Genomic DNA, 21,471 nt, shown 5'->3' on the forward strand with positions numbered 1-21,471 from the left:
GATCAGTTTCCGACTCATTTCCGATTTGACATGACACTTTCTTTGAAAGATTTGGTCTCATATTGAATAGATGCATTTACAAACAGCACTTTTCGAAAAAGAGATTGATCGTCGAACTGACTTATATATAAATCTAAAGTGCTATTTCAATAGGGAGACATATATGAAATCCTTTTCTCTGGAGTCTGAGATTTGAAAATTTCCCGGAAATGAACATCCGGAGCACAAACCCAATCAAAATTGATTTTCCTGTGTGCTAGCAATTTCGAGCGAGAACTTTTTGAGTTCATTTTATATCTATTTCTAGCTTTTCACTTTTTAAATACATAAAGTTGAACGATATTCTATAAAATCGAGCAGATAACAAACTTTAGAAGCAACTCACAAACTTTAAAAAACCGTAAAACCTGTAATAGAAAGGCCCTCTAACTTTTGATTTCGAGTCAATTTATCTCGGTTCCTGTTAAAGATGTTAAAAAGTTGACAACTGATAAACTGTTTATCAGAATATCAAAAGTGTTTTATCAGTGAACATATTTTTTCAGATATTCCAAAAAAAAATCTGAAATTGGAAAATATAATTGAATTTTTAAAAAATGTTGAAAGTCGAAAATTTTTTACTCTAAAATCGAAAAAATCGAAACTCTGATCAAAAAAATAATAAAAAAACAGAAATTCAAAATTTCCAAAAGTTCTGAAATTTTAAAAATTGAAACTCAAAAAATCTAAATTATCAAATTCGAGAACTCCGTTTTACAAACTTCCTAATTATTTTCATAATGACACAAAACATGAAATCTGAGCTTTTCCCTCTCTTCCTTTCCTTCCCGTGGTGTTTCTAAATGTGTGAATTCGAATTAACGTGTCGTGTCGACGGTCTTCTGCTCTTCTTCTTCTTCTTCTATCTAATTCTCTTTTGATATAAGGAGAAGCACAGGGGAGAAGACCCCCCTTCGATGTCCTCATCCCTTCCGTCGTTTTCCGTATTTACACAGGACACTGAAGACGTTGAAGACGATGTGTGAAGAAAATGGAGGAGATGAAGAAGTAGAAGAAAAGCTCACCATAAATATATTCACACTAATTTCTATCTAAAATATTGGGTCATTTTCTTTGGCTTCTCCTCTTTCTCCTCTTCTTCTTTTTTTCCCTATTCTAGATCATTTTCTTTTAGCTCTTCTTCTTTGTTTCAAAACCTCTTTTTGTCTTTTCTTTTTAATAAAACGTCTCCTTTTTTATTGGGTACAAAAAGAATCCAAGAACAAAAAAGTTTCAGTACTATTTTTTTTCCAGAACCTCTAACAACATCTTCTACTAAAAATTCATGTCATTTTTTTATTCGTCTGTTTCTCTGAAATCTCTCCACTGTCTTCTTCTCTCACTCACTTACTTCTTCCAGAATTTTTTGCGGATGAATGCGTGTTGCATATATAATCTCTCTTTCTCTCTTTTCTAGTATATTTGTATGGGGCCTCACAAGAAAAAAAAAGACGAAGAAAATGGGGAGAAAAAAATATATCCATCTTTTTCAACTAGTGTATAATGTTATTGTCTCTTTTCGCTTTCTAGAAATCTTGAAATTTTTACAGTCACAATTCACTTCTCACTCGCCACTTTGCTCCAGAAGCGAACGATTATTGGCGAGAGGCAGGAGCCCAAGAGGACGAAGGAGATATGTGAGTTTTTTTGTTCTGTAAGATCTTAAATAATTGAGATTTCTCAAATTGGTGCTGTAACAGGAGATCTGACGGTCCTAAAACTAAAAAAAAGTCATCTAAGAAAGTAATAACAATTTTTATCGACGGATTATGACCCACCGTATGATCTCTTAGAAGCCCGTGCACTTTGAGCTCAGTTATCTCTGTTCCTTTGAAAGGTACCAAAAACTTGTCAACTGATGAATTATTCATCTTAATATCACAAATATTTTATCAGTTAACAGATTTTTGATCTTTCACAGCTATTGAGATAATTGAGCACAACGTGAACGTATAGATGTTGACTTCTATTAGGGAAACACAACAAATGAATTCATGAAAATGTTGATGATTCATATACACGGTCCCAATACGGTACATTTTTATCAGTAGCGGTGATAATTGTAAAAAAGCTTACTGGTAAAAATTCGGATGATTATAATTTAGGAACTTCAAAAAAGAAGGATAAAAAAGTTAACAGTTTTGAACGAATTTTGAGACGTAATTTGAAATGGTTCTAATTTTGTTTTAATTAAATGGGTGATGCCGTCGTATTAGGGGTACCTCTAAAGTCTTCAAACAATCCTAAAATTTCAGACATCCGGCACAACATCAAGTCAAGAAACTGTGTGGATCGGAACCGCTGAACAATATAGAAAACTTCATCCTCAAGTTAGTTGTTCAGTTTTTAAAAAAAATTATTGTCAAATTTACTTTCTCCAAATGGCCAAAAAACTTTTCGCTGTGCTTCTCTTTCGCTTATTATTTCCTTTTTTTCAGTATTTTTATATCAACCTATTTGATAGCCCAAAACGAATCTACAAATCAGAAGAATCCGAGTGGAGACTTCGAGTAAATCAAATCTCAAAATCAAGAGCTTCTCTTCTTTTTTTCGCAAAGTTCTTCTTTTCACACAAAGCACACAAGTCGATTTCTTTTTGCGGATTTTTTTTTCGACCCTTACTACTTCTATGCTAATTCTATCCGAATAGCACCGCCCATATTCTTTTTGAAACCAAAAAAATCTAGGTCCTCATGTCACAGCCGCTTCTATTTATCCTTTCTTCTCACCGTCGTTTTGTCAATTTTTTCAGGGCTATTATCCATCGAGAAGTCCATCTGCAGCACGAAGTGAACGGAGTATCGAAGGAGTATGTTTCTTCTTCTTTTTCCTTACTTCTACTACTAAAATCTCCCCGATTTCCGCCTGTTACTTCTATTCTTTCGCTGCTTATCACTTCACTGAACAAGCACATAAATCCACAAATCCACATGCACACTTCTACAATTCCCTCTTCCCCGGAGTGCAAAAGAATTTGATATTTCGTAGTGTGCTCTCTGTTACCCCGATTTCCGGATTAGCGCGGATCTTCTAGCTTCCGACGTGGTGGTGATGATAACATTCTTCCCCCTCTTCCCGATATTACTTTTTCTCGAACTAACACCATTAAATTTTTCAGTCAGAGTTCTCGATGACATCTTGGTCTCCGTGTTCGACACGATCTGTTTCACCATGCGGATCGCCGATTTCATTGAGGTAAGAACCTTGGAAAAACGTAAAAGATTGTCTAGAAATGGCCTAACATTCATAGGATATGTTTTCTATACTATTCATAATGGTGGTCGAACTTTATCGAGATGAACTTTTAAGGCCAGCAACGTTTATGGCCTAGAATGTCCTGGTATTCACCTGGAGTGTTTTAGGGCAGATAATTCAGAGGTTACAAAAATTTTGAGGTCATTGATGTACAAAGCGACTTAGGGTACGAAATCCTCAACCCGGGACAACAAAATGGCTGAAAAATTCAAGTTTTGTACCCCGAATTGTGGAATAGGCAGTCATGTAAAATGGCTTAGAAAGCACACCAGGTGAATATCGGGACTTCTCTATTGCATAAAATTCGCTGGTCTAGGAAATTCAAACATTAAAACACTATATAATTGTCAGAGCTTAATTCTTGAAATTTTGAAGAATCGCTCTAAAGGGGCATTTTCACAGTTCCCATATCCACAAAAGTTATAATTTGTTCGATTGTTCTCAAAAAACACTGCAAAAAAACGAATACCTATTGTACATTATATTAATGTTTCAGAGGATCCTGGGCGTATGACGTCGTCTTTCTTCCAACACATCTTGAAAGAACTGTCAAACTTCAAAAAGGAGCACTTCCATTAGGAATAGTTTTAGATGGTGATAAAGACAAGGGTGTAAACGGGTGTGTTGTGAAAAGTATCTGCGGAAAGAAGGCGGTAGCATTGGATGGAAGGATTCAGGTGAACAGCTTCAAAAGTTGTTTTATGGAAATCGTTCATTTGCAGGTCGGCGACTTCATCACCAAGATTAATACGGAATCGTTGCGGAATGTGACAAATTCACAAGCAAGAGCAATTCTGAAGCGGACGAATCTAGTGGGAACCTTTTGCAAGTATGTTGGTGTGCACTTTCTCGCTTTCTCTTGACTCATCATTTCTTTCCTTTCCTAGTACTACTAATTAGCATTTGGCTCTTCTTCTTCTTCTTCTTTCCCTTTTCTTCTTCTTCTTCTTCCACTTCATCTTCTCCTTTTCAATTTCAGTGTCACATACATCACATCAGCGGATGCGAAAACTTGGAAAGAGAGGTTTCAACGGCCTTCCGAGTCGTCCTCTCCGATTATTAATCGACTTTCGCCAAAGTTAGTAAAGAGATACAAAGTTATATATTTTTCAGTCCTATTTTCCAATTTTTCAGAGTATTCCCTAAATTCTATCGGAGTCCATTTATGCAAAGGCAGGAGAGTCAGTCGAAGACCGAAATGACTGACGATGAGACGGAAGCTCCCTCGATTATGACTGATTCGATGTCAGAAGTTGGGCAGTTGAAGGTGAGCTTAAGAATATTTTGACTTGGTCTAGAAAAAAATTGAAATCGGAAATATTGAAAAAAGAATAATAATTTACTATTCCGTTTAAAAGAAATTTTAGAATATATTCAGTTCAAATCGTATTTGAGCTGCCCATTTTCGGGGAAACACAGTCAGTTGGAATTCAAAACTTTTCGTTTCTATTCAGAAAACTTTTGGGTTTCTACAACTTTTTAAACGAAATTGCTTCATATTTCCAGTTTTTTGAATCTTTGATGAATCTAAATGAGCAAAAACTTGCTCAAAAATTCTATCCCTTAAAATAATTGGGCTCACCAAAAGTCTCTCTTCAGTTATTTGTTTTTTTCTTCAATAAACTTACCGTATTTCCTATAACAGAAGTCCACTCAAACCGTCAACTATGACCTCAATTATCTCAATTCTTGTGAAAGATGTTAAAAAATTGTCAAATGATAAAATATTGATTATGTTATGATTCATAACATAATCAATATTTTATCAGTTGACAATTTTTGATATCTTTCACAGGATCTCTTGAAGGCTCTTCCAAACTACAGTAGTTACTATCAGATTGAAAAATACGAGAACTACATTTATCAAACATCCCGACTATTTCAGCATTTGGACGTCGCTGAAAGTAGCGGAACAACGACGAGAACAGAACAAGAAGTTCGGAATCGAATGAGTCGTTTAATTGATGGAGTGGAAGTAGATGATTTTGTCAACTTGATCATCAAAGTGAGTCTCTCTTTTCCCATCTTTAGAGTCTTCGTCTTTCGCTCGACTGATCCGAAATGACGTGGAATTATCTATATATTTCTTCTTCTTCATCTTCCCCGTTTTTCCTCTATGCAGATCGATTCAAGAAAATGAAGACGTCTGGCTCTTCTCTTCGTTTTTCTTCTCTTTTCACTGATAATCCTCCACAGGCTTTCCCTTTCCAACGCCTTCTTTAGTTTTCTGTCAAATCCCCGCCTTTTTGCTCATGCTCTCTCTCACTCTCTCTCACTCATACATCCTGCTAATAGATTTATAATTTCTCTTTCCCCTCCTTTTCATAATTTTCTTCATCTTTCAAGCAATCTAGATCTAGATATTTCACCTGTTTGTATCTCAAACTTACCCAGATATCAATAAGACAAACTTTTCCTAAATTTTTCTTCTCCATGTACAACTAATTTCATTTTTAGGAGGCCATTGCTGATGCATCCATTGAACTGAGTGTGTTGCACAAAACAAAGGATTGGAGCAGCACAGCGAACCACAAGGTAATCGAATTTCAGCCAAAAAAGAGCCCTAGAGAGAGAATTGATTTCCGAATGGCAATCCTATTCTTCTTTTTTGGTTTGAGGATTAGCAATGGATACTAAAACTACTTTTTATATAACTTTTAAAGTCAGATTCTCTTATTTTACTGGCCAGAAGTGTCAATATCTAATCTCCAATAGATTGATAGTTTATATAATGATCCAGTAAATATATTTGGATTAATCCTTATGAGATCAGTTTTATTCAGAGATGTATATTTCTTTTTTTTCCTGAACTAAAATTTAAAAACAAACAACTTGACTCCCAGAAAAATATGATACGCCGAAGATCTGAACTTTCTTGAATTCTATTCTCGAAATTAGTTTTCGAAGCCTCTCAAAATTACATAAGTGATAGAAATTTTAATCCTCCAGGGATGGAATAACACTAAAGATCGTTTCAATCATGAATGTTGATTTTCTCTGAATTAAAAACCAATTTCAGAGAGAAGAAAGATCGGAATCTCCTCCTCTCCCACCTCCACCAGCTGAAGTTATCTCGACTTTACCAAAAAGTCCCGTTGCAACAGTCCATCCGAGTCCACGAGAACCAGAATCCCTCCTCACCAGATCCGCGGCTTCTGCTGAATACCATCAGGGTCAAAGAACATCTCAACTTCACATCTTATCTACAGAAGAGGAGGTTCGACAGGCAACCGACGAGACCACGTCATCTCCTTCGTCGCCGGAAAATAAATCTCAAGTGCCACCATCGATTTCTCCGAGTGGCATCAAATTAGCAGGTGAAGTTGTAACAACAGAGTCTTCTGAGGAGAGAAGGCCAGAAGAAAAGAAAGTAGAAGAAGGCGTTGTGGTGGTGAAAGAAGTAGCAGAGGATGTGGCAGAAGCAGAAGCAGCAACCACGTCGACGCCAACAGAAGCAATAGGAAAAGAAAACGAATCGACGACGACCTCAATTAGTCAGCAGTCGGTTGCTCTACAGACACAAGTTCTCAACAACACCAGTGAACCGAATATGTCTCGGGTCACTTCAAGAACACCATCTACCGGATCTGAGAGTTATCAGAATCAGGTGAGAGCTGAAAAACTAAAAAATTAGAAAAAACTTAATTAACAAAGTCCCAGGCCCGCCAATTAACTCGAGCAAAATATTGGGGAGAAGCCAGAACAGTCGTTTTGGTCCGAGAACCCAACAAGTCTTTTGGTATTTCTATCGTTGGTGGACGCGTGGAAGTATCCCAAAAGGGAGGATTACCAGGAACTGGAAATACTGTATGTGGTATATTCATCAAAAGTGTCCTTCCGAATAGTCCAGCTGGAAGAAGTGGACAGATGAATATGGGAGATCGAGTTATTAGTGTAAGTTTTTCGTTGAAAAGCCTCTCTGAAAAACATCTTTTTAGGTGAACGACGTGGATTTGAAAGATGCTACTCATGAACAGGCAGTGAATGCAATCAAAAATGCTTCTAATCCCGTTCGTTTCGTTCTTCAATCACTCCATACAAATCAACAAAATATGATAAACTCTGCATCGAATTCTACCGTTGGATCTGTCAGATTTGAAAACTCAAAACCAGAGGAGAACAATGAACAACCACCAACTACTCTGATCACTCCACTGAAACCAACGATGGCTGGCTCACCATCAAAACAGGTGACCTCGTTTCCACCTCCATCCATCTCAACATCTACTACAACTTCAATGGAATCTGAAAGCCAAAAGGAAGAGTGTTCGTCTCCTGAAATTCAAAGAGAGAATACTGTAAAACGGAAGAGTACAGATCAGACAGCGGATAAGGTTGAGCAAACAGTGGAGGAAAAGAAAGAACTTGAGATTCAGAAAGAAGAGAAAAAGGAAGAAGAAAAAGAAACGAAGAAGGAAGCAACACCTCCACCTAAAAAGGTTTCAGTCAAGGAAAAAAGTTTGGAAAGAGATAGAGAACGTCAGATGTCTGTTGAAAGTAAGAAAAGTGTGAAAAGTGTCAAAAAGAAGGATTCAATCAAAAAATCTCCATCCAATGAAACAGCTCCACTCATCGTATCAGATGTGAGCAGTTCTGAAACTCACGACGACGAACCACAAACGATGTCTCCATCGACGTCTTTCGATACAAGTGGAAAGTTGGCTGAAACGATGCGATCTATGGGAATCGATGAGGATTCGGCTGCATTTCAAATTAAAAGTGATGGAGAGGAACCATCGAATTTTCATTATACACCTGGAAAAATTGAAAGGAAATACGATTCGGAAGGTGGTGAACTCGTTCTGGTGGCGTGTGAGAGACCGGAAGGAGGTCTTGGCATATCGTTGGCTGGAAATAAGTAAGTTTTTCAGAATCTCGTCGCTGGAAAACTTCAAGTTTTGTGGCGCACATATTTTGAAAAAAATATTTAATCTAAATCGAAAAGTTCCAGCATTTCATCTGAAAAATCCCTGCAAATGATTTTTTTTTCTCGGCTGTCGGCGCCAATACTTGGCCAGACCTCCCACAAGTCTAGCATAAGTCTCCGAGCACATTATTCTTTGTATTCGCTAAGACTTGTGGGAGGAGCTGTGCGAAGGTCCTACAACGACAACTATAGTAACCTAGAAATGTTTCATTGCCATAATTTATTTTCACTGCTTTCCGTCGCTTTTTCTGATGTTTTTCCCCAAAAAAGTCTGAAAAAATTGACAGAAATGCGCAAAAATCGGGAAAATAAATCCAAAAGAAAAAATATTACGTTACGGTAGTTGTTGTTGTGGGACCTTCGGCCACCGCTGTTTCTCGTCCACAGCTCCGGGTTTTCGTGCTAGATTAACATCTTCAAGATATTAAATTTTTTCAGAGATCGTGAAAAACAGAACGTCTTCGTTGTGAATGTCAGACCTTCCTGTCCGCTAGCCATCCGCCCAGGAGATGAACTTCTTGAAATCAACGGACGTCTTCTCAACAAAATTTCTCATGTCGCCGCGTCGGCAGTAGTCAGAGAGTGCTGTGATCAACATCAGAACATAGAAATAGTGTTGAGAAGAAGGAATGGTGCATTGGTGAGTGACTTTTTCGTTGTTTTGAATGTTTCCATTCATAATCTATTGAAGAACGAATGCGCAGTACGGAGTGACACCGTCACCAGCAGTCAATCTCTTCCATCACCTCCGATCTCTCCGACGCCAACGGCTTCCTCTGAATCAGTGAGTTCTTCTTCTTCTTTTTCTCTTTTTTTTGCCCGTCAAAATCATTCCATTCCCTTCTCTCTCCCTCTCTTTCGCCAGTCACTTTTTGAATTATTTATCAAAATTTTCAATACACACAAACAAGTTTTCCGTCGCTTCTTTTTTCCTTTTTTTATATTTTCCATTTTATTTGATTTTGTCTATTCCACTTTGCATTCATATTCTCTCTTTTTTTTAAATTTTGTCTTTGTCCATAAGACTTCTGAAACCCGACAAGGATATTTGAAAGGCGATACGTTTTTGTGTGAATGAAAAGTAGAAGGAGAAGAAGAATAAGCAGAAAAAGAAGAAGAAGAAGGGCAGACGAGGTAAATAATCAAGCCCAATGTAAACACGGACCCACCAAAAAGTTTTCGGAGGTCGTCCAGAAGAATCTAGAAGACGATTTGAGTTTCAGGAGCAAGAGTTCTTTCTATCCGCTTGACTGGGTTGACTTTCCGTCTTCTCCATCGTCGTCGTCATCTGCCTTCTGAAGGCCTTGTTTCTTTTCTAGAAGTTTTTTGGGACACACAGAAAAAGAGAAAGACCTAACACAACTTCACCCTCGTTGTCTGTTTTCCTTCTCCATCTCCAGCCTCTGCCTACCCGTGTATTCAAATATCGTCGTTGCGTGTGTAGTCGTCGTCGTCGTCTTCAGTGGCGACGTCGCAGTCCGCGAAGCTTAAACAAGGCGCAGAGCTGCTCCGTTTGTCTGTACTCTCCGTTTAATCCGAACTATCTCTTGTATTCTTGCCACACACCATTAGCCAGATTTACTCGTCGGTTTTTTTATATAAAAAAAAAGAAAAAAAAAGAAGTTGTCTTCTTTTCCTTGTTTCGTCAACGTCTTCTTTTTCGCACCCACTTTTTCAATACATCAGATTAAACGGATCAGGATTATCACCTTCTAATTTTTTTTTACTATTTTGAGATTTCTGTAAAGTTTCAAAAAGAAATTCATCATTTTAATTACATGGTTTTCTGATTTTCTTTTCTAGCGAATTCCGCTTCTTCTCCCCCGCATTTTTTCTTGTTTTCAAAAACATATATACATCACCTTGGAAACCGATTCGGAATGGTTACCGGAAACCTAATTATATGTACATGTCTTTTGAATCAGAATGCTTCGTTTCCTCCTTCTTCTTGTTTCTCTAGACTGGAGTTTCAAGTTTAGTTTGGTTATAACGTGAGAAAAAAGAAATTAGACTACATGGACCTAGTTGTGATCTTTCTGATCTAGCTTTACCGATTCAATATCTACAGTGTGAGCCATAAATATATGAAAAACGCGTTTTTCAGTTGATTTTGACCATTTTTAAAAGTCTAGAGCTCGGCTGTTAAGTGTCGGGAAATTTGGAGGTTATAACACAGACCTAGATTGAAAACTTTGCACCCACAGAACTTTTTGAAAATTCCTAGATTTTCAGTTATTTGCCGATTTCTGAAGGACATTCCTTTTTCCTATTTTTGTACTGAGAAAGTGAAAAAAGCAGTTGTCTTTCAAAAATCGGCAAGTAGCTGAAAAACTAGGCATTTTCGAAAAATTCTGCAAATGCAAAGTTTTCAATCTAGATATGTTTTATAACCTCCAAAATTTTCAAAGTGATTGGAAATTTGGCAGCTGAGCTCCAGACGAAAATGACCAAAATCAAATCTTTCAATTTTCTTAAAATGTGCATCAAACAATCATTTTTGCATCTTCCGTGCATTAAGATAATCCAGTCAGAGCCGGATCTGAAATGAGCTCCGAGATTCCAGTAAAACTTGATCAAACTCGTCCCGAAAAGTTATAGAAATAGACAACGCTCCCAATTTTTCTCAGAACCTAGAATGGAAAAAAAAAGAGTTTCAGCCTCTATCTTGAATCGAATCTAACGTTCCGTTTGTCTCCATTGTTTTCCAATCGGCCCCCTTTTTTTCCTTCCTAGAACTCAACTTTTTTCTTCCTTCTTCTGCCACCATGGTGTTTGATGTCAATTGACTCATCCATCAGAATCGGTAATTGTTTGTTTTAGATTGTTCTCTTCCTCCCAAGCGAACGCTCCTTTCCCCAATTTCTATTTATTGTATTCTCTGGAGACAAATTTCGTTTATATCTCAGCATCACCGTCATACTCTCATCATAGTCCAGAATTATCGCAATTTGCACTTGAACAGAAACTCTTATCCAGGACTAAGACGTGCTGAGTTTCTTTTTCTTTTTTCTGCTCCTAACGTCATCAGATCCTCGTTTTGCAGAAGGAGTTCATTTATCAAAAAATCGCTTTCTCGCCTCTTTCTCTCTCTATCTCAAGTGAGAAAAAGATACAACTTTAGCAGTTGCCTTCTTTTTTCTTCTTCTTCTTCTTATATGTCTTCTTCTTCTTCTTCTTCTTTTCAAGCTCGAAGGAATGTGAGATTATGTGTATGGGCATGACGGGGGTCCCGAGTACCCGCCTAGGCTATGCAACAACTCAACTCAACTCGCGCCCACTTACTCTCGTCTCGATTTTCATCCGAATAGGCTAGCCCCGGAAAAAAAAGGAGAGAATGAGAAAGAAACAGAAAGAAACGGGCCCCTTCTACTTCTTCTTCGATTTTTCTCAGTACTCATTCCATTTGGTCAATTTTTGTTTCCCCTTTTACTATTATTCAATAATTACTCTCAGCTCACTTAATTCCAAAGAATGTGGAGTGGGGAGGAGCCTATACTGGCTCTTGATTGACAACACATGATGGTTCTCTACCGGAAATTGAAAGCGACGTCTTCGTTTTGTGGGAAGAGAGAGAGAGAGGGAGAGAGAGAGAGAGAGAGAGAGAGAGAGAGAGAGAATGCTCTTCTCCGTTTTATTTTACCTACTTCTTTGACCATTCCAATCCCTCTTCCATTCCATTTTTATTTTTCCCAATTTCACAAAAAACAGCTTTTCTTGATGACTTGCATCTTTTTTACAGAAGTCAACGACTGCACAAATGCCACCAACTACGGAAGGCATTGAAAATGCGGCTCCAAATCAAGAAGGTACTTTTTTTATTGAAAAATGAATAAGGGAAAAATTTTGAAAGGAAAACCAAGAACCTGTTATTAATTAGATGATGACACAACTACAGTACCGGTCAAAAGGTTGTAAACGCAGGGTTTTTCGAGCATAACTCAACGAATACCCAACCGAATTCCGTGATTTTTTTTCTGGTAACTACAGGGGCAAGTCAAAAGGTATGACTACGGTCAGCGAGTTGTACGCAAACACGCTGACGCGATTCTGCAGATTTTTCAGTTTTTCGAAAAAATCGGGTTTTTCGCCCTTTTTTTCAGACCTATTTTTTTTCAAAATTTATCAATGTTTTCAATGTTTTTTTAGTAGCTTTTAGTTTTCAGGTATGCCAAGAGCTGGGAAAAAGCGTAACTTGACCGTTGAGGAGCAAAAAGCCATTTTTCGGGGACACCAAAATGGAGCATCTCTTGGAGATCTAGCTTCTCAGTTTGACGTAGGAAAACCATGCATTTCTAGATTTTTGAAGCGCTGGAAGAGCCACGGATGTAAAACAGTAAAGTATCATATCGGCCACCCACGTGTCACTTCTCATCTGGATGATATCAACATTGCCCGCGTCTCCAGAAGCAATCCAAGATTGACTGCGCCTGCGATTGGACGGGAGGTATTATTGATTAGTCCGGTTTCCCCATCGACCTCGACCGTCAAACGTCGTTTGAGAGCAGCTGGAATCATGGGAAGACGTCCAGTTAAGAAGCCGTTCATTTCGGAGAAGAACAGAAAAGCCACAGTTGCCTGGGCGAAGCAACACCTCAATTGGACTCGTCAAGATTGGAACCAGGTTTTGTGGTCGGACGAAAGCAAGTTCATGCTTTTCGGAAGCGACGGGATTCAATGGATGCGGCGTCCAGTTGGCTCTCGGTATGATCCCAGATACCAATTACCAACCGTCAAGCACGGTGGAGGCAGCTGTATGGTCTGGGGTGTCTTTTCCGGAAAAGGCATCGGACCGATTCATCGCATCACAACTATCATGGATCGCTACGTCTACAAGGATATCCTAGAATCCAAAATGCTGCCACATTACAAAGCCATGGGTCGTGGGATCGTTTTCCAACAGGATAACGATCCGAAACACACTTCCAAATTCGTCAAGGTACAAAAGATTCTGATGTCTCAAAGTATTTTCGATTTTAGGATTGGTTCTTTAGCCGCAGAGTTCGCGTTATGGATTGGCCAAGCCAGTCCCCGGACCTCAATCCGATCGAGAATCTATGGGATGAGCTGGAGAGAAGATTGGCAGGGAAAAAGCCAAAAATGTGGACGAAAAGTACCAACAACTGGAAGAGGAATGGAAGAAGATCCCACAGACAGTAATCGACAATTTGCTCGACTCCATGCAGCGCAGATGTCAGGCTGTCATTGACTCTCGTGGCTTTGCAACAAAATATTAGATTCAATTTGTTATTTTTTATATGTTTGGTGTTGAATAAAAGTGGTTTTCGGAAATTATGCTTTTTTGAAAAATTTGGGTCAAAATTTGATTTTTTTTCGAAAATTCAATTTTTTCTCAAAAAAAACGTTATTTTTTCAAATTTTTGTATGAAACTTGGCCACGATTTGGCAACCCTTTACCGAAATATTTGGTGAAAATTTTGGTTCGATATCTGCTCTCAAAAAGTAGTATGCTCAAAAAACTTGGCGTTTACAACCTTTTGTCCGGTACTGTATGTGGAAAAAACAAAAATATTTCTGGATTTTTTTGAAGACCAAACATGAAGGTTTCTGAAAAAACTGAAGGGAGAATGCAGTTCAACGTTTCATTTTATTTCAGAATTAAGCCGGAAGAAGTCATTTTCAATAGAACGAACGCAAGCCATCGAAAACGCACGAGAAACAATGATTGAGATCGACAAGGATGGTAAAGGATTGGGTCTTTCGATTGTCGGTGGAGCAGATACTGTTTTGGGTACGGTAGTCATTCATGAAGTTTATTCGGATGGAGCAGCAGCACACGATGGACGGCTGAAACCTGGAGATCAAGTTCTAGAAGTAAATGGAACGTCGTTAAGAGGAGTCACACATGATCAGTCGATTGCTTACCTCAGAAGAACACCTCCGAAAGTTCGGTTACTGATTTATCGAGATGTGAATCTGCAGTTATCGTTACTTGATCCAACACAAATCTATAATATATTTGAAATAGATTTAGTGAAGAAAACTGGAAGAGGTCTTGGAATATCAATAGTTGGAAGAAAAAATGAACCGGGTGTCTATGTCAGTGAAATCGTGAAAGGGGGATTGGCAGAATCAGATGGACGACTGATGACTGGAGATCAAATTCTGGAAGTAAATGGAAAAGATGTCAGAGGATGTATGCAAGAAGATGTGGCCGCTATGTTGAAGACGATCACTGGAAAAGTTCATTTGAAGGTTAGAAAAAAAAGATTTCTACCATAAAACCTGTAAAGAAAAGCGCCCTAACTTCAAACTTCGAGCCAATTTATCCTGGTTCCTACCAAAGATATAAAAAAATTGTCAACTGATAAATTGTTCATCAAAATATCAAAAATGTTTTATTAGTTGACAAATTTTTAATATCTCGCACATGAGCCAAGAGAAATGAGTTCAAAACTTGACATTGTCCATTTAAGGTTTTTTTTTCGGTATTTTTCGTTTATGAATTTTTGACCTGTATTTGGATTCCAGAACATGTTTGTGAGAAACAGGTAAAAGTTAAATAAGCTTTCAATCCTGAAGATCGGGAAAAAAGTTAGTTTTTGAGAATTTACAGTAGCAAGTGGGAACTTCACAAAAACATATTTTCAGATAAAAAATCTCATGTGTCAATTTGAGAGGATTCTAGATCCAAATACTTTCCTGATAGAATTTGATTTATAGAGTTCCAAATTCATTGTAAAGTTTCAAGATTTCTGAATAGCCTCATACCGTAAATGCTCTAATAGAAGCCCACCCAAACCGTCAACTTGAGCTCAATTATCTCGGTTCACATGAAAGATATCAAGAATCCGTCAACTGGTAAAATACTAGTGACATTATGGTGAATACTCTATCAGTTGACTACTTTTTGTTATATTTTATGGCAACCGAGATAGTTGAGCTCACAGTGCACTTAATAGGGTGCCCTTCTATAAGAGCATTAATCTATCAATTTGGAATATTTGCAACTCTAATTTTTAAAAACCTAAAATTTCTAAATTCAATTTCTAAACCCTCCATATCTTGCAGCTCGGCCGATGGAAGATCACAGAAACAGCGAACCGAGTGCACGCTGCAACGCAAGCATTGGCAAAATCGGCGACGACTCCAAGGGTTGGTAGAAAGGTAAGCACAGTGTCGAATGGCAGGCCGCAACCAAAAAATCACAAGTTTCACAATACTAGTTGATAATGATGATGATTATGATGCATTCAGTTTTCATTTCGATTCACTTAAACATTTTATTTTCCACTAGCTGCAAAAACGCATGTAGATTCATGTCAATATTTATCTTTTCATTATTATTGTTCTAATTTTCAATTCGTAGCGAAATCTTCCTCTTATTTTTTGAATTGAAACCTGGACGCACCTTCTCACCTTCTCACTATCCATATATAATCTCTCATTTTTATTCATTTTTTGGGCCGATTCTGCACGTGCTTACCTCAATTACAGTAATACCATAGACAAAGTGCTGGTTCTAATTTCTTGATATATCTAACCGATTCCGTTTTTTGCACCACTTCATATCTCACACCAGCACTTTACCTATACGGTTACTCTATAATTTCTAGATGAATCTTTTTTGCTCATATACAATTCTGTTCAGACAAATGAGAATAATAACGACCCCGCTAGACCGGTGGCTCTCACCACAACCACCTCTCCATTAGCCGCTTCAACTCCAAGTACGTCAGCTACCACGTCATCAAATGCACTGCCGGAGCCTAACGTGGTAGTTGAGACAGCACCGACTCGGGAAGAAAGAACGGATGTACCTCCACCAGCTCCACCAATGCGTCCAATCATCACGCATACCTCTCCAGAAGGATGTGAAATTCAGCAAGAGCCAGCTGGTCTCTCTCCGGTTACAGAAGAACCATCATCTGGAAATGATTTTGTAAGTTTTTTAGCTTTTTGTCTAGAATATAAAATGGAGAGTGTTTTAGGCGAGTGTCCAGGAGGAAGAACGAGAACGAGAACGACCAGTTGTAACCACAACCACATCCAGCAGTAATAACAACAACTCTCTGGCAATTGACATTATTCATGATTTGAAGGAGGAAGGAAGTGACACATTGCTAGTTGAATTGAAAAAGGTAAATCCTTTTTTTCTCTTTTTTTCCTGACTGTTAGTAAAATCATTGAAAATTTTCAGCTTGTCGATCAACAACTCGGAATGGGAATCGGTAAAAGAACACGAGGAATTCTGGTCACTTCCCTTCAACCTGGATCAGCTGCCGCCGAGAAATTGAAAGTGGGAGACCGCATTTTGGCAGTGAATGCGTTGCCGGTTACAGATCAGGTATGAATTATTTTCATTTTAAATTCAATTCCTTTTTTTATTTTAGCTCTCCGCTGTCACATTTGTCAAAGCTTCTGGCGAACGACTATATCTTCAAATCGCTCGCCCCCACAGCATTCCCCAACAATAATTCGGAGCAGTTCTAACTAACTTTCATTAAATTTTGTGATACATTCTAATATATAATCTTCCATCAAAAAAATCTATTCATAATCTACGGGGTGTATTTTTTCTATTTTTTTTGTCAAAAATTCTTTTAGAATTTCCCATATTCATTCCTTTCTTTCAAAAATGCTCAATTTCTGTGTGCCGCTTATAATTATACTGTTATATTTTCATTTTTTTCTCAATTCGATTCAAAATCCAAATCTCAACTCAGGATTCTCGGTGGATTCCTTCTTTTGTTCAATTATTTAGGCGAGCAATTTTATGCATTTTGTAGGCAGCGAATTCAAGCCTTTCATCTTATCCTTTTCGCCTCGTTTAAATTTTTTCAATGATAATTACAGGGTCACTATTTTTTTTTCCAATTTCGTAATTTTCTTTTCCAAAGTCTTTTTTTTCTCGATCATTTCAACTTCTAGCTGTTTTTGAACCCATTTTCAGTGTATGCTCTAGTTTCTGTTAATTTCTATCTTCATTGGTTCACCCGCCCTGAGCTTCAGTGAATAGACCATAATAAATTTTTTTTTCATCTGAACTCTTTTTTGTGATTTTTCTCTTATCACAAGTTAAATAAATATCAACTAACAGGTACCGCTCGGTAAAGCTTTTCAATTGCCAAAAAAAGAAACCCTAATTGTAAGAAACAATTCGAACATGTGCCAGATTTTCAAATTTCGTGTCGTTTTCTTGCCAAATTCAATCTCGAAACAGTCGTATGCAAAAATATTTTTATCCGCTCGAGACCATTACTAGGATTCCACCCTGTTCCTTCAAAATTTTACAGTACTTGGAACTGCGAGAGCACACCAACTGGGTGGAAAACAAAAAGTGGGAAGAAAGAGGAAAATTGGGCGGAGTCGGGGGCGGAGCCTAATTTGCAATCCTGGCACGGTTTTGCCGCACGGTTTTTTTCATGACCAGGTACCAAATGGTAAAAATAAACCATGCGGCAAAACCGTGCCAGGGTTGCAAATTAGGCCCCGCTCCCGACTCCGCCCATTTTTCCTCCCAGATGGTTCTTCCCACTTTTTCTTTTCCTCCCAGTTAGTGTGCTCTCGGAACTGCTGGCAAATTTTCCTTTTTTTTTGCATTTTTATTGTTTTCTAAATTGGCAAATCACCGTTTTTCTAACAAGTTTAACCTTTTTAATGTAATTAAATTTTTTGGTCGAAGCTTAATAATTGGTTTTCTTCTTTTTTCAACTTCAATTCTCACTGTTAGAATGATATCTCGCTACATTTAAAAGTATTGATGTAGCTTCACAATACAAATACTACGCGTAGCTTTGTGTGTAGCTGGTTTCTTCAAAACAACAACGCGACGGCCGCCGTTCTTATCATCCTCTCAGTTTCCCGGCCTCGTGTACTTCGTACTTTTCTCTCCAGGTTTCCACTTGTTTGTATCCACGTTTGGAGTAGTCTCCACATATTTTACGATTCTTTCCTTTCAGAATGCTTCGAAATCTGTCTTCCGCCGCAAGGAGCGTTTTTCATAATCCCCAGATGTGAGCATACGTTTTGTCTGCCGAAAAATATTTTGTTTACAATTTCAGAGGCGCCCGATTTTTCTCTTCGCAAGCTGACTTCGAGAAAGCCCAAAAAAACTTAAAGACTTTGAAAGAGGAGCCAGATAATGACGTTAAATTAAAGATTTATGCTCTCTTCAAGCAGGCGACTGTCGGAGATGTTCAAGGGACACGCCCAGGGATGATCGATTTTGTCGGACGCGCGAAGTTTGATGCATGGAATAGTGTGAAAGGGCAGTCACAGGTTCGCTGAACTAATTCAATTTGGTTATAATATCAAAATAAAAAAACTGTCACTTCGTGTTTGCATTCAGAATAAAAAAGCAGGTATCTTTTACTGAGTATGCAAACACGCTGGTGGCAGTTTTATAAATCGGACAGTAAATATGGTTTTTTTTAGGATGAAGCTCGTGCTAACTATGCAAAACTTATTGGTGGACTTGTTTCTGAGGAAGCCGCTTCAACTCCAGAACCAACTGGTCCTTCTATTGATGGTCTGGAAAATGTTGATGGATTGACCGTATCGAAGGAAGGAAAAATCTTCAAAATCACATTGAACCGACCAAAGAAGTTCAATGCATTGACCCTCGACATGTACAAAGGGATTCAAAAAGCTTTGGAAGTTTCTAACCAGGATAAATCAACATCTATCACAGTGATTGCTGCCAACGGACCATACTTCTGCTCTGGAAATGATTTGACCAATTTCAAAGCAGCCGCTGGAGGAAGTAAGGAACAAGTGGCTGAGATGGCGAATACTGCTAAGGTTGTTCTTCACGACTATGTTGATGTGAGTTTTTTTGTTGCTTTCACTCGAATTCATTTTTGTTCAGGCTTACATTAAACACGAAAAGCCACTAATTGGTTTGATCAACGGGCCCGCCGTTGGTATCGCTGTTACAGTGCTCGGAATGTTTGACTACGTCATCGCGACCGACAAATCCTCCTTCCACACTCCGTTCGCTCCACTTGGACAGTCACCAGAAGGAGCTTCTAGCTACACTTTCCCACTTATCATGGGATCACTGAGAGCATCTGAACTTCTACTGGTTTGCAAGAAGATTTCAGCACACACTGCAAAAGATTACGGGCTCATCAATGAAGTGGTGCCAGATAACGAATTCCAAGATCAGTCTCAAAAGGCCATCGAGTCGTTCTCTCAACTTCCACCAGAGAGTCTCCGTATAAACAAGACATTGTTGCGTTCATTCCACAAAGATCAACTTCTGAAGGTTAACGACGTACGTTTCTGTCCTTTTCAGCACAAGAATCTTCCTACTTAATTTTCAGATGGAATGTGATTTGATCGCTGAACGTTGGCAGTCAAAGGAATGCCACCAAGCTATTGCAGCATTCATTATGAAGGGTTCCAAGAAGTAAATGTCCTTCAGTCGTGAAAAGTTAAAGTTCGTGTAAAATTACTTTCTGCCAGTCTTACCTTTTTTGTGAATGAATCTGTATAAGAAGAATAAATGTATAAGATTATGTCTTAATATATATGATACTGTGAAAAATAGGCAACATAAAATGATTATTGAACAAGTGATATATAAACTTTTATGTGTCAGCTGTTCTGTTCGTCCAGCACAATGATCTTCTCACGAGTACAGGAATCGCACGCTGGTAATCGAATTACTATGTAAGAAGGCTCTTTTTGAAATACCTGAAACGGAAGCAGTCATTCAGGAAATATCGAGAATAAAAACTATCACCTTCTTATCGCAAATTGGACAACAGAAGTTAGGTGTGTGATGAGGACCGTCTACAACCGGCGCTAGGTGGTAGGACCGTTTCAGAACAGGAGGACATAAATCATCAGTTGAAGGTGCAGCTCTTTTCTGTGCAGCAAGATGAGCGACATCTGATCTCCGGATCGTCATAGGTGCTGGATTTGCCATTTGGTAGTTGTCATGATCATTCAGTATTCTTTGATGAAACAGCTGGTCGATATTAGCATAGGCGAACTCCCCATTCATAAACTGAATCTGAAAATGGGTTCTTGATGATAACAAGATTCTTAAGTTTATTATTTACTTTATATTCTGAATTCCCTCGGCTATATTTAACAACAGCATCTTGAAGTTGGCCATCTGCTGTTCGAATCTGCACTGTCTCCCCAATTAACCCATTTTTAGAACTCTCTGAAAAATATACCATTTGAAAAAACTAGGAGAGAGTAGACGTTTACTATTATCAATATCAGGATTGTGATTTTGATGATGCTGATGATGATGATAGCTCGTAGAAGGTGCTTGATCGAGTTCCTCCCGGTTGTAGGTGTCTTCTTGTTTTATATCGTTTCCTTCTTTCCTATAATAAGAAAAATGCATATTTAGTTAGTTAGTTAGATGGTTCCACTCACATCGATGGCAAAGCTATCTGCAAAAGTTGATTCACATTTTCATGGCTCAAATTATTCAGATCAATGTTGAGAGTCGCGATTTCAGCTGCCGAAATCTACAATTCAATTTTTCTGGATTATGTATGATTATGGTCAATCTCACATAGAACTGTTGCTGTTTTGAATCGGTTATGTTCACACCTCCATCATGGGTAAGAATTATATGCATCGACGCATCATCCATATGACCATGTTCCTCATCCTCGTCTCTTGGATATTGATTTGCATCACCACCGGCTTCATTCCGTCCGAAATTGTTCCCGAGCGTGTCATGATGAATCATATGATCATGAGAATCTTCTTCAACAACTTCTTCTTGATCGTTTTGTTTGGCTTGTCTTTCCTGGCTGATTGCAACAACAACACTCAACTGTTCCTCTGTTAAATTATTTATATCTTCCATTTCAAATCCAGCTGCGTACATGTCTTCAGATGTAATTTGCACCATGTTCTGAAATGAAATGTATGAAATTTTCAAACTTTTGGATTTAAAAAAACCTCGTATTGCTGATCGCCATCCTCAACGATAAGCTCTCTCTGATCTAAACCATCTGCTTGCTGATCGACGTTTTCTTCGTCATGTTTCAATTCTTCTGCTGATAAAGGAATGCTATGTTGCGCAAGATCATCTTGACTACCAATCGCTTCAAAAATATTATTTTCTTGATGAGTGAAAACCCCTTCTGGAGACGACCTGTAGGTGTGTCAATTAAATGAAACATTCAAAAATAAATGTCGTACCCGGGAATATTTTCTTCTTGCTGTTCCTCTAGATTTTGCCTGGACGAGACCGTTTCTTCTTTCTCAGAATCCATTAAAAGCTCAACATTTTCCATTTGAATATTTATCTGGAA

General features: G+C 38.2%; 3 protein-coding genes across 3 annotated transcripts in view; 2 read left to right on the forward strand and 1 right to left on the reverse strand.

The window, feature by feature from the left end:
• Cbr-mpz-1 overlaps positions 1-16,656 on the forward strand; it is a gene marked incomplete at both ends in the record, with an annotated part of 33,820 nt that extends 17,164 nt beyond the window's left edge. The window contains 23 exons of the mRNA XM_045242320.1: positions 1,590-1,676; positions 2,295-2,549; positions 2,792-2,971; positions 3,158-3,234; positions 3,791-4,123; positions 4,274-4,372; positions 4,429-4,561; positions 5,180-5,299; positions 5,752-5,829; positions 6,314-6,907; positions 6,955-7,188; positions 7,233-8,152; positions 8,660-8,861; positions 8,913-9,005; positions 9,622-9,805; positions 10,849-10,871; positions 11,961-12,027; positions 13,806-14,434; positions 15,251-15,346; positions 15,831-16,121; positions 16,171-16,320; positions 16,380-16,526; positions 16,573-16,656. Of these exons, the coding sequence (XP_045092149.1) occupies positions 1,590-1,676; positions 2,295-2,549; positions 2,792-2,971; positions 3,158-3,234; positions 3,791-4,123; positions 4,274-4,372; positions 4,429-4,561; positions 5,180-5,299; positions 5,752-5,829; positions 6,314-6,907; positions 6,955-7,188; positions 7,233-8,152; positions 8,660-8,861; positions 8,913-9,005; positions 9,622-9,805; positions 10,849-10,871; positions 11,961-12,027; positions 13,806-14,434; positions 15,251-15,346; positions 15,831-16,121; positions 16,171-16,320; positions 16,380-16,526; positions 16,573-16,656 (5,076 nt within the window). The remainder of the gene's footprint in view (positions 1-1,589; positions 1,677-2,294; positions 2,550-2,791; positions 2,972-3,157; positions 3,235-3,790; positions 4,124-4,273; positions 4,373-4,428; positions 4,562-5,179; positions 5,300-5,751; positions 5,830-6,313; positions 6,908-6,954; positions 7,189-7,232; positions 8,153-8,659; positions 8,862-8,912; positions 9,006-9,621; positions 9,806-10,848; positions 10,872-11,960; positions 12,028-13,805; positions 14,435-15,250; positions 15,347-15,830; positions 16,122-16,170; positions 16,321-16,379; positions 16,527-16,572) is intronic.
• A 1,486-nt stretch (positions 16,657-18,142) lies between these two features.
• Cbr-ech-4 lies at positions 18,143-19,596 on the forward strand (the record flags this gene model as incomplete). The annotated part of the gene is made up of 5 exons (XM_002631166.1): positions 18,143-18,195; positions 18,244-18,460; positions 18,617-19,006; positions 19,050-19,457; positions 19,507-19,596. The coding sequence occupies 5 exons, from the start codon at positions 18,143-18,145 to the stop codon at positions 19,594-19,596; spliced, it is 1,158 nt and encodes a 385-aa protein (XP_002631212.1).
• A 184-nt stretch (positions 19,597-19,780) lies between these two features.
• On the reverse strand, positions 19,781-21,453 carry CBG25575 (the record flags this gene model as incomplete). Its single annotated transcript, XM_045242321.1, has 8 exons — positions 19,781-19,879; positions 19,929-20,201; positions 20,251-20,357; positions 20,405-20,526; positions 20,579-20,673; positions 20,721-21,068; positions 21,116-21,311; positions 21,359-21,453. 8 exons carry the CDS (start codon positions 21,451-21,453, stop codon positions 19,781-19,783), a joined length of 1,335 nt encoding a protein of 444 aa, XP_045098114.1.
• Positions 21,454-21,471: the final 18 nt, after the last annotated feature.

This window comes from Caenorhabditis briggsae, assembly GCF_000004555.2.
Source record: "Caenorhabditis briggsae complete genome, chrII, whole genome shotgun sequence".
NCBI classification, from domain to species: Eukaryota; Metazoa; Nematoda; class Chromadorea; order Rhabditida; family Rhabditidae; genus Caenorhabditis; species Caenorhabditis briggsae.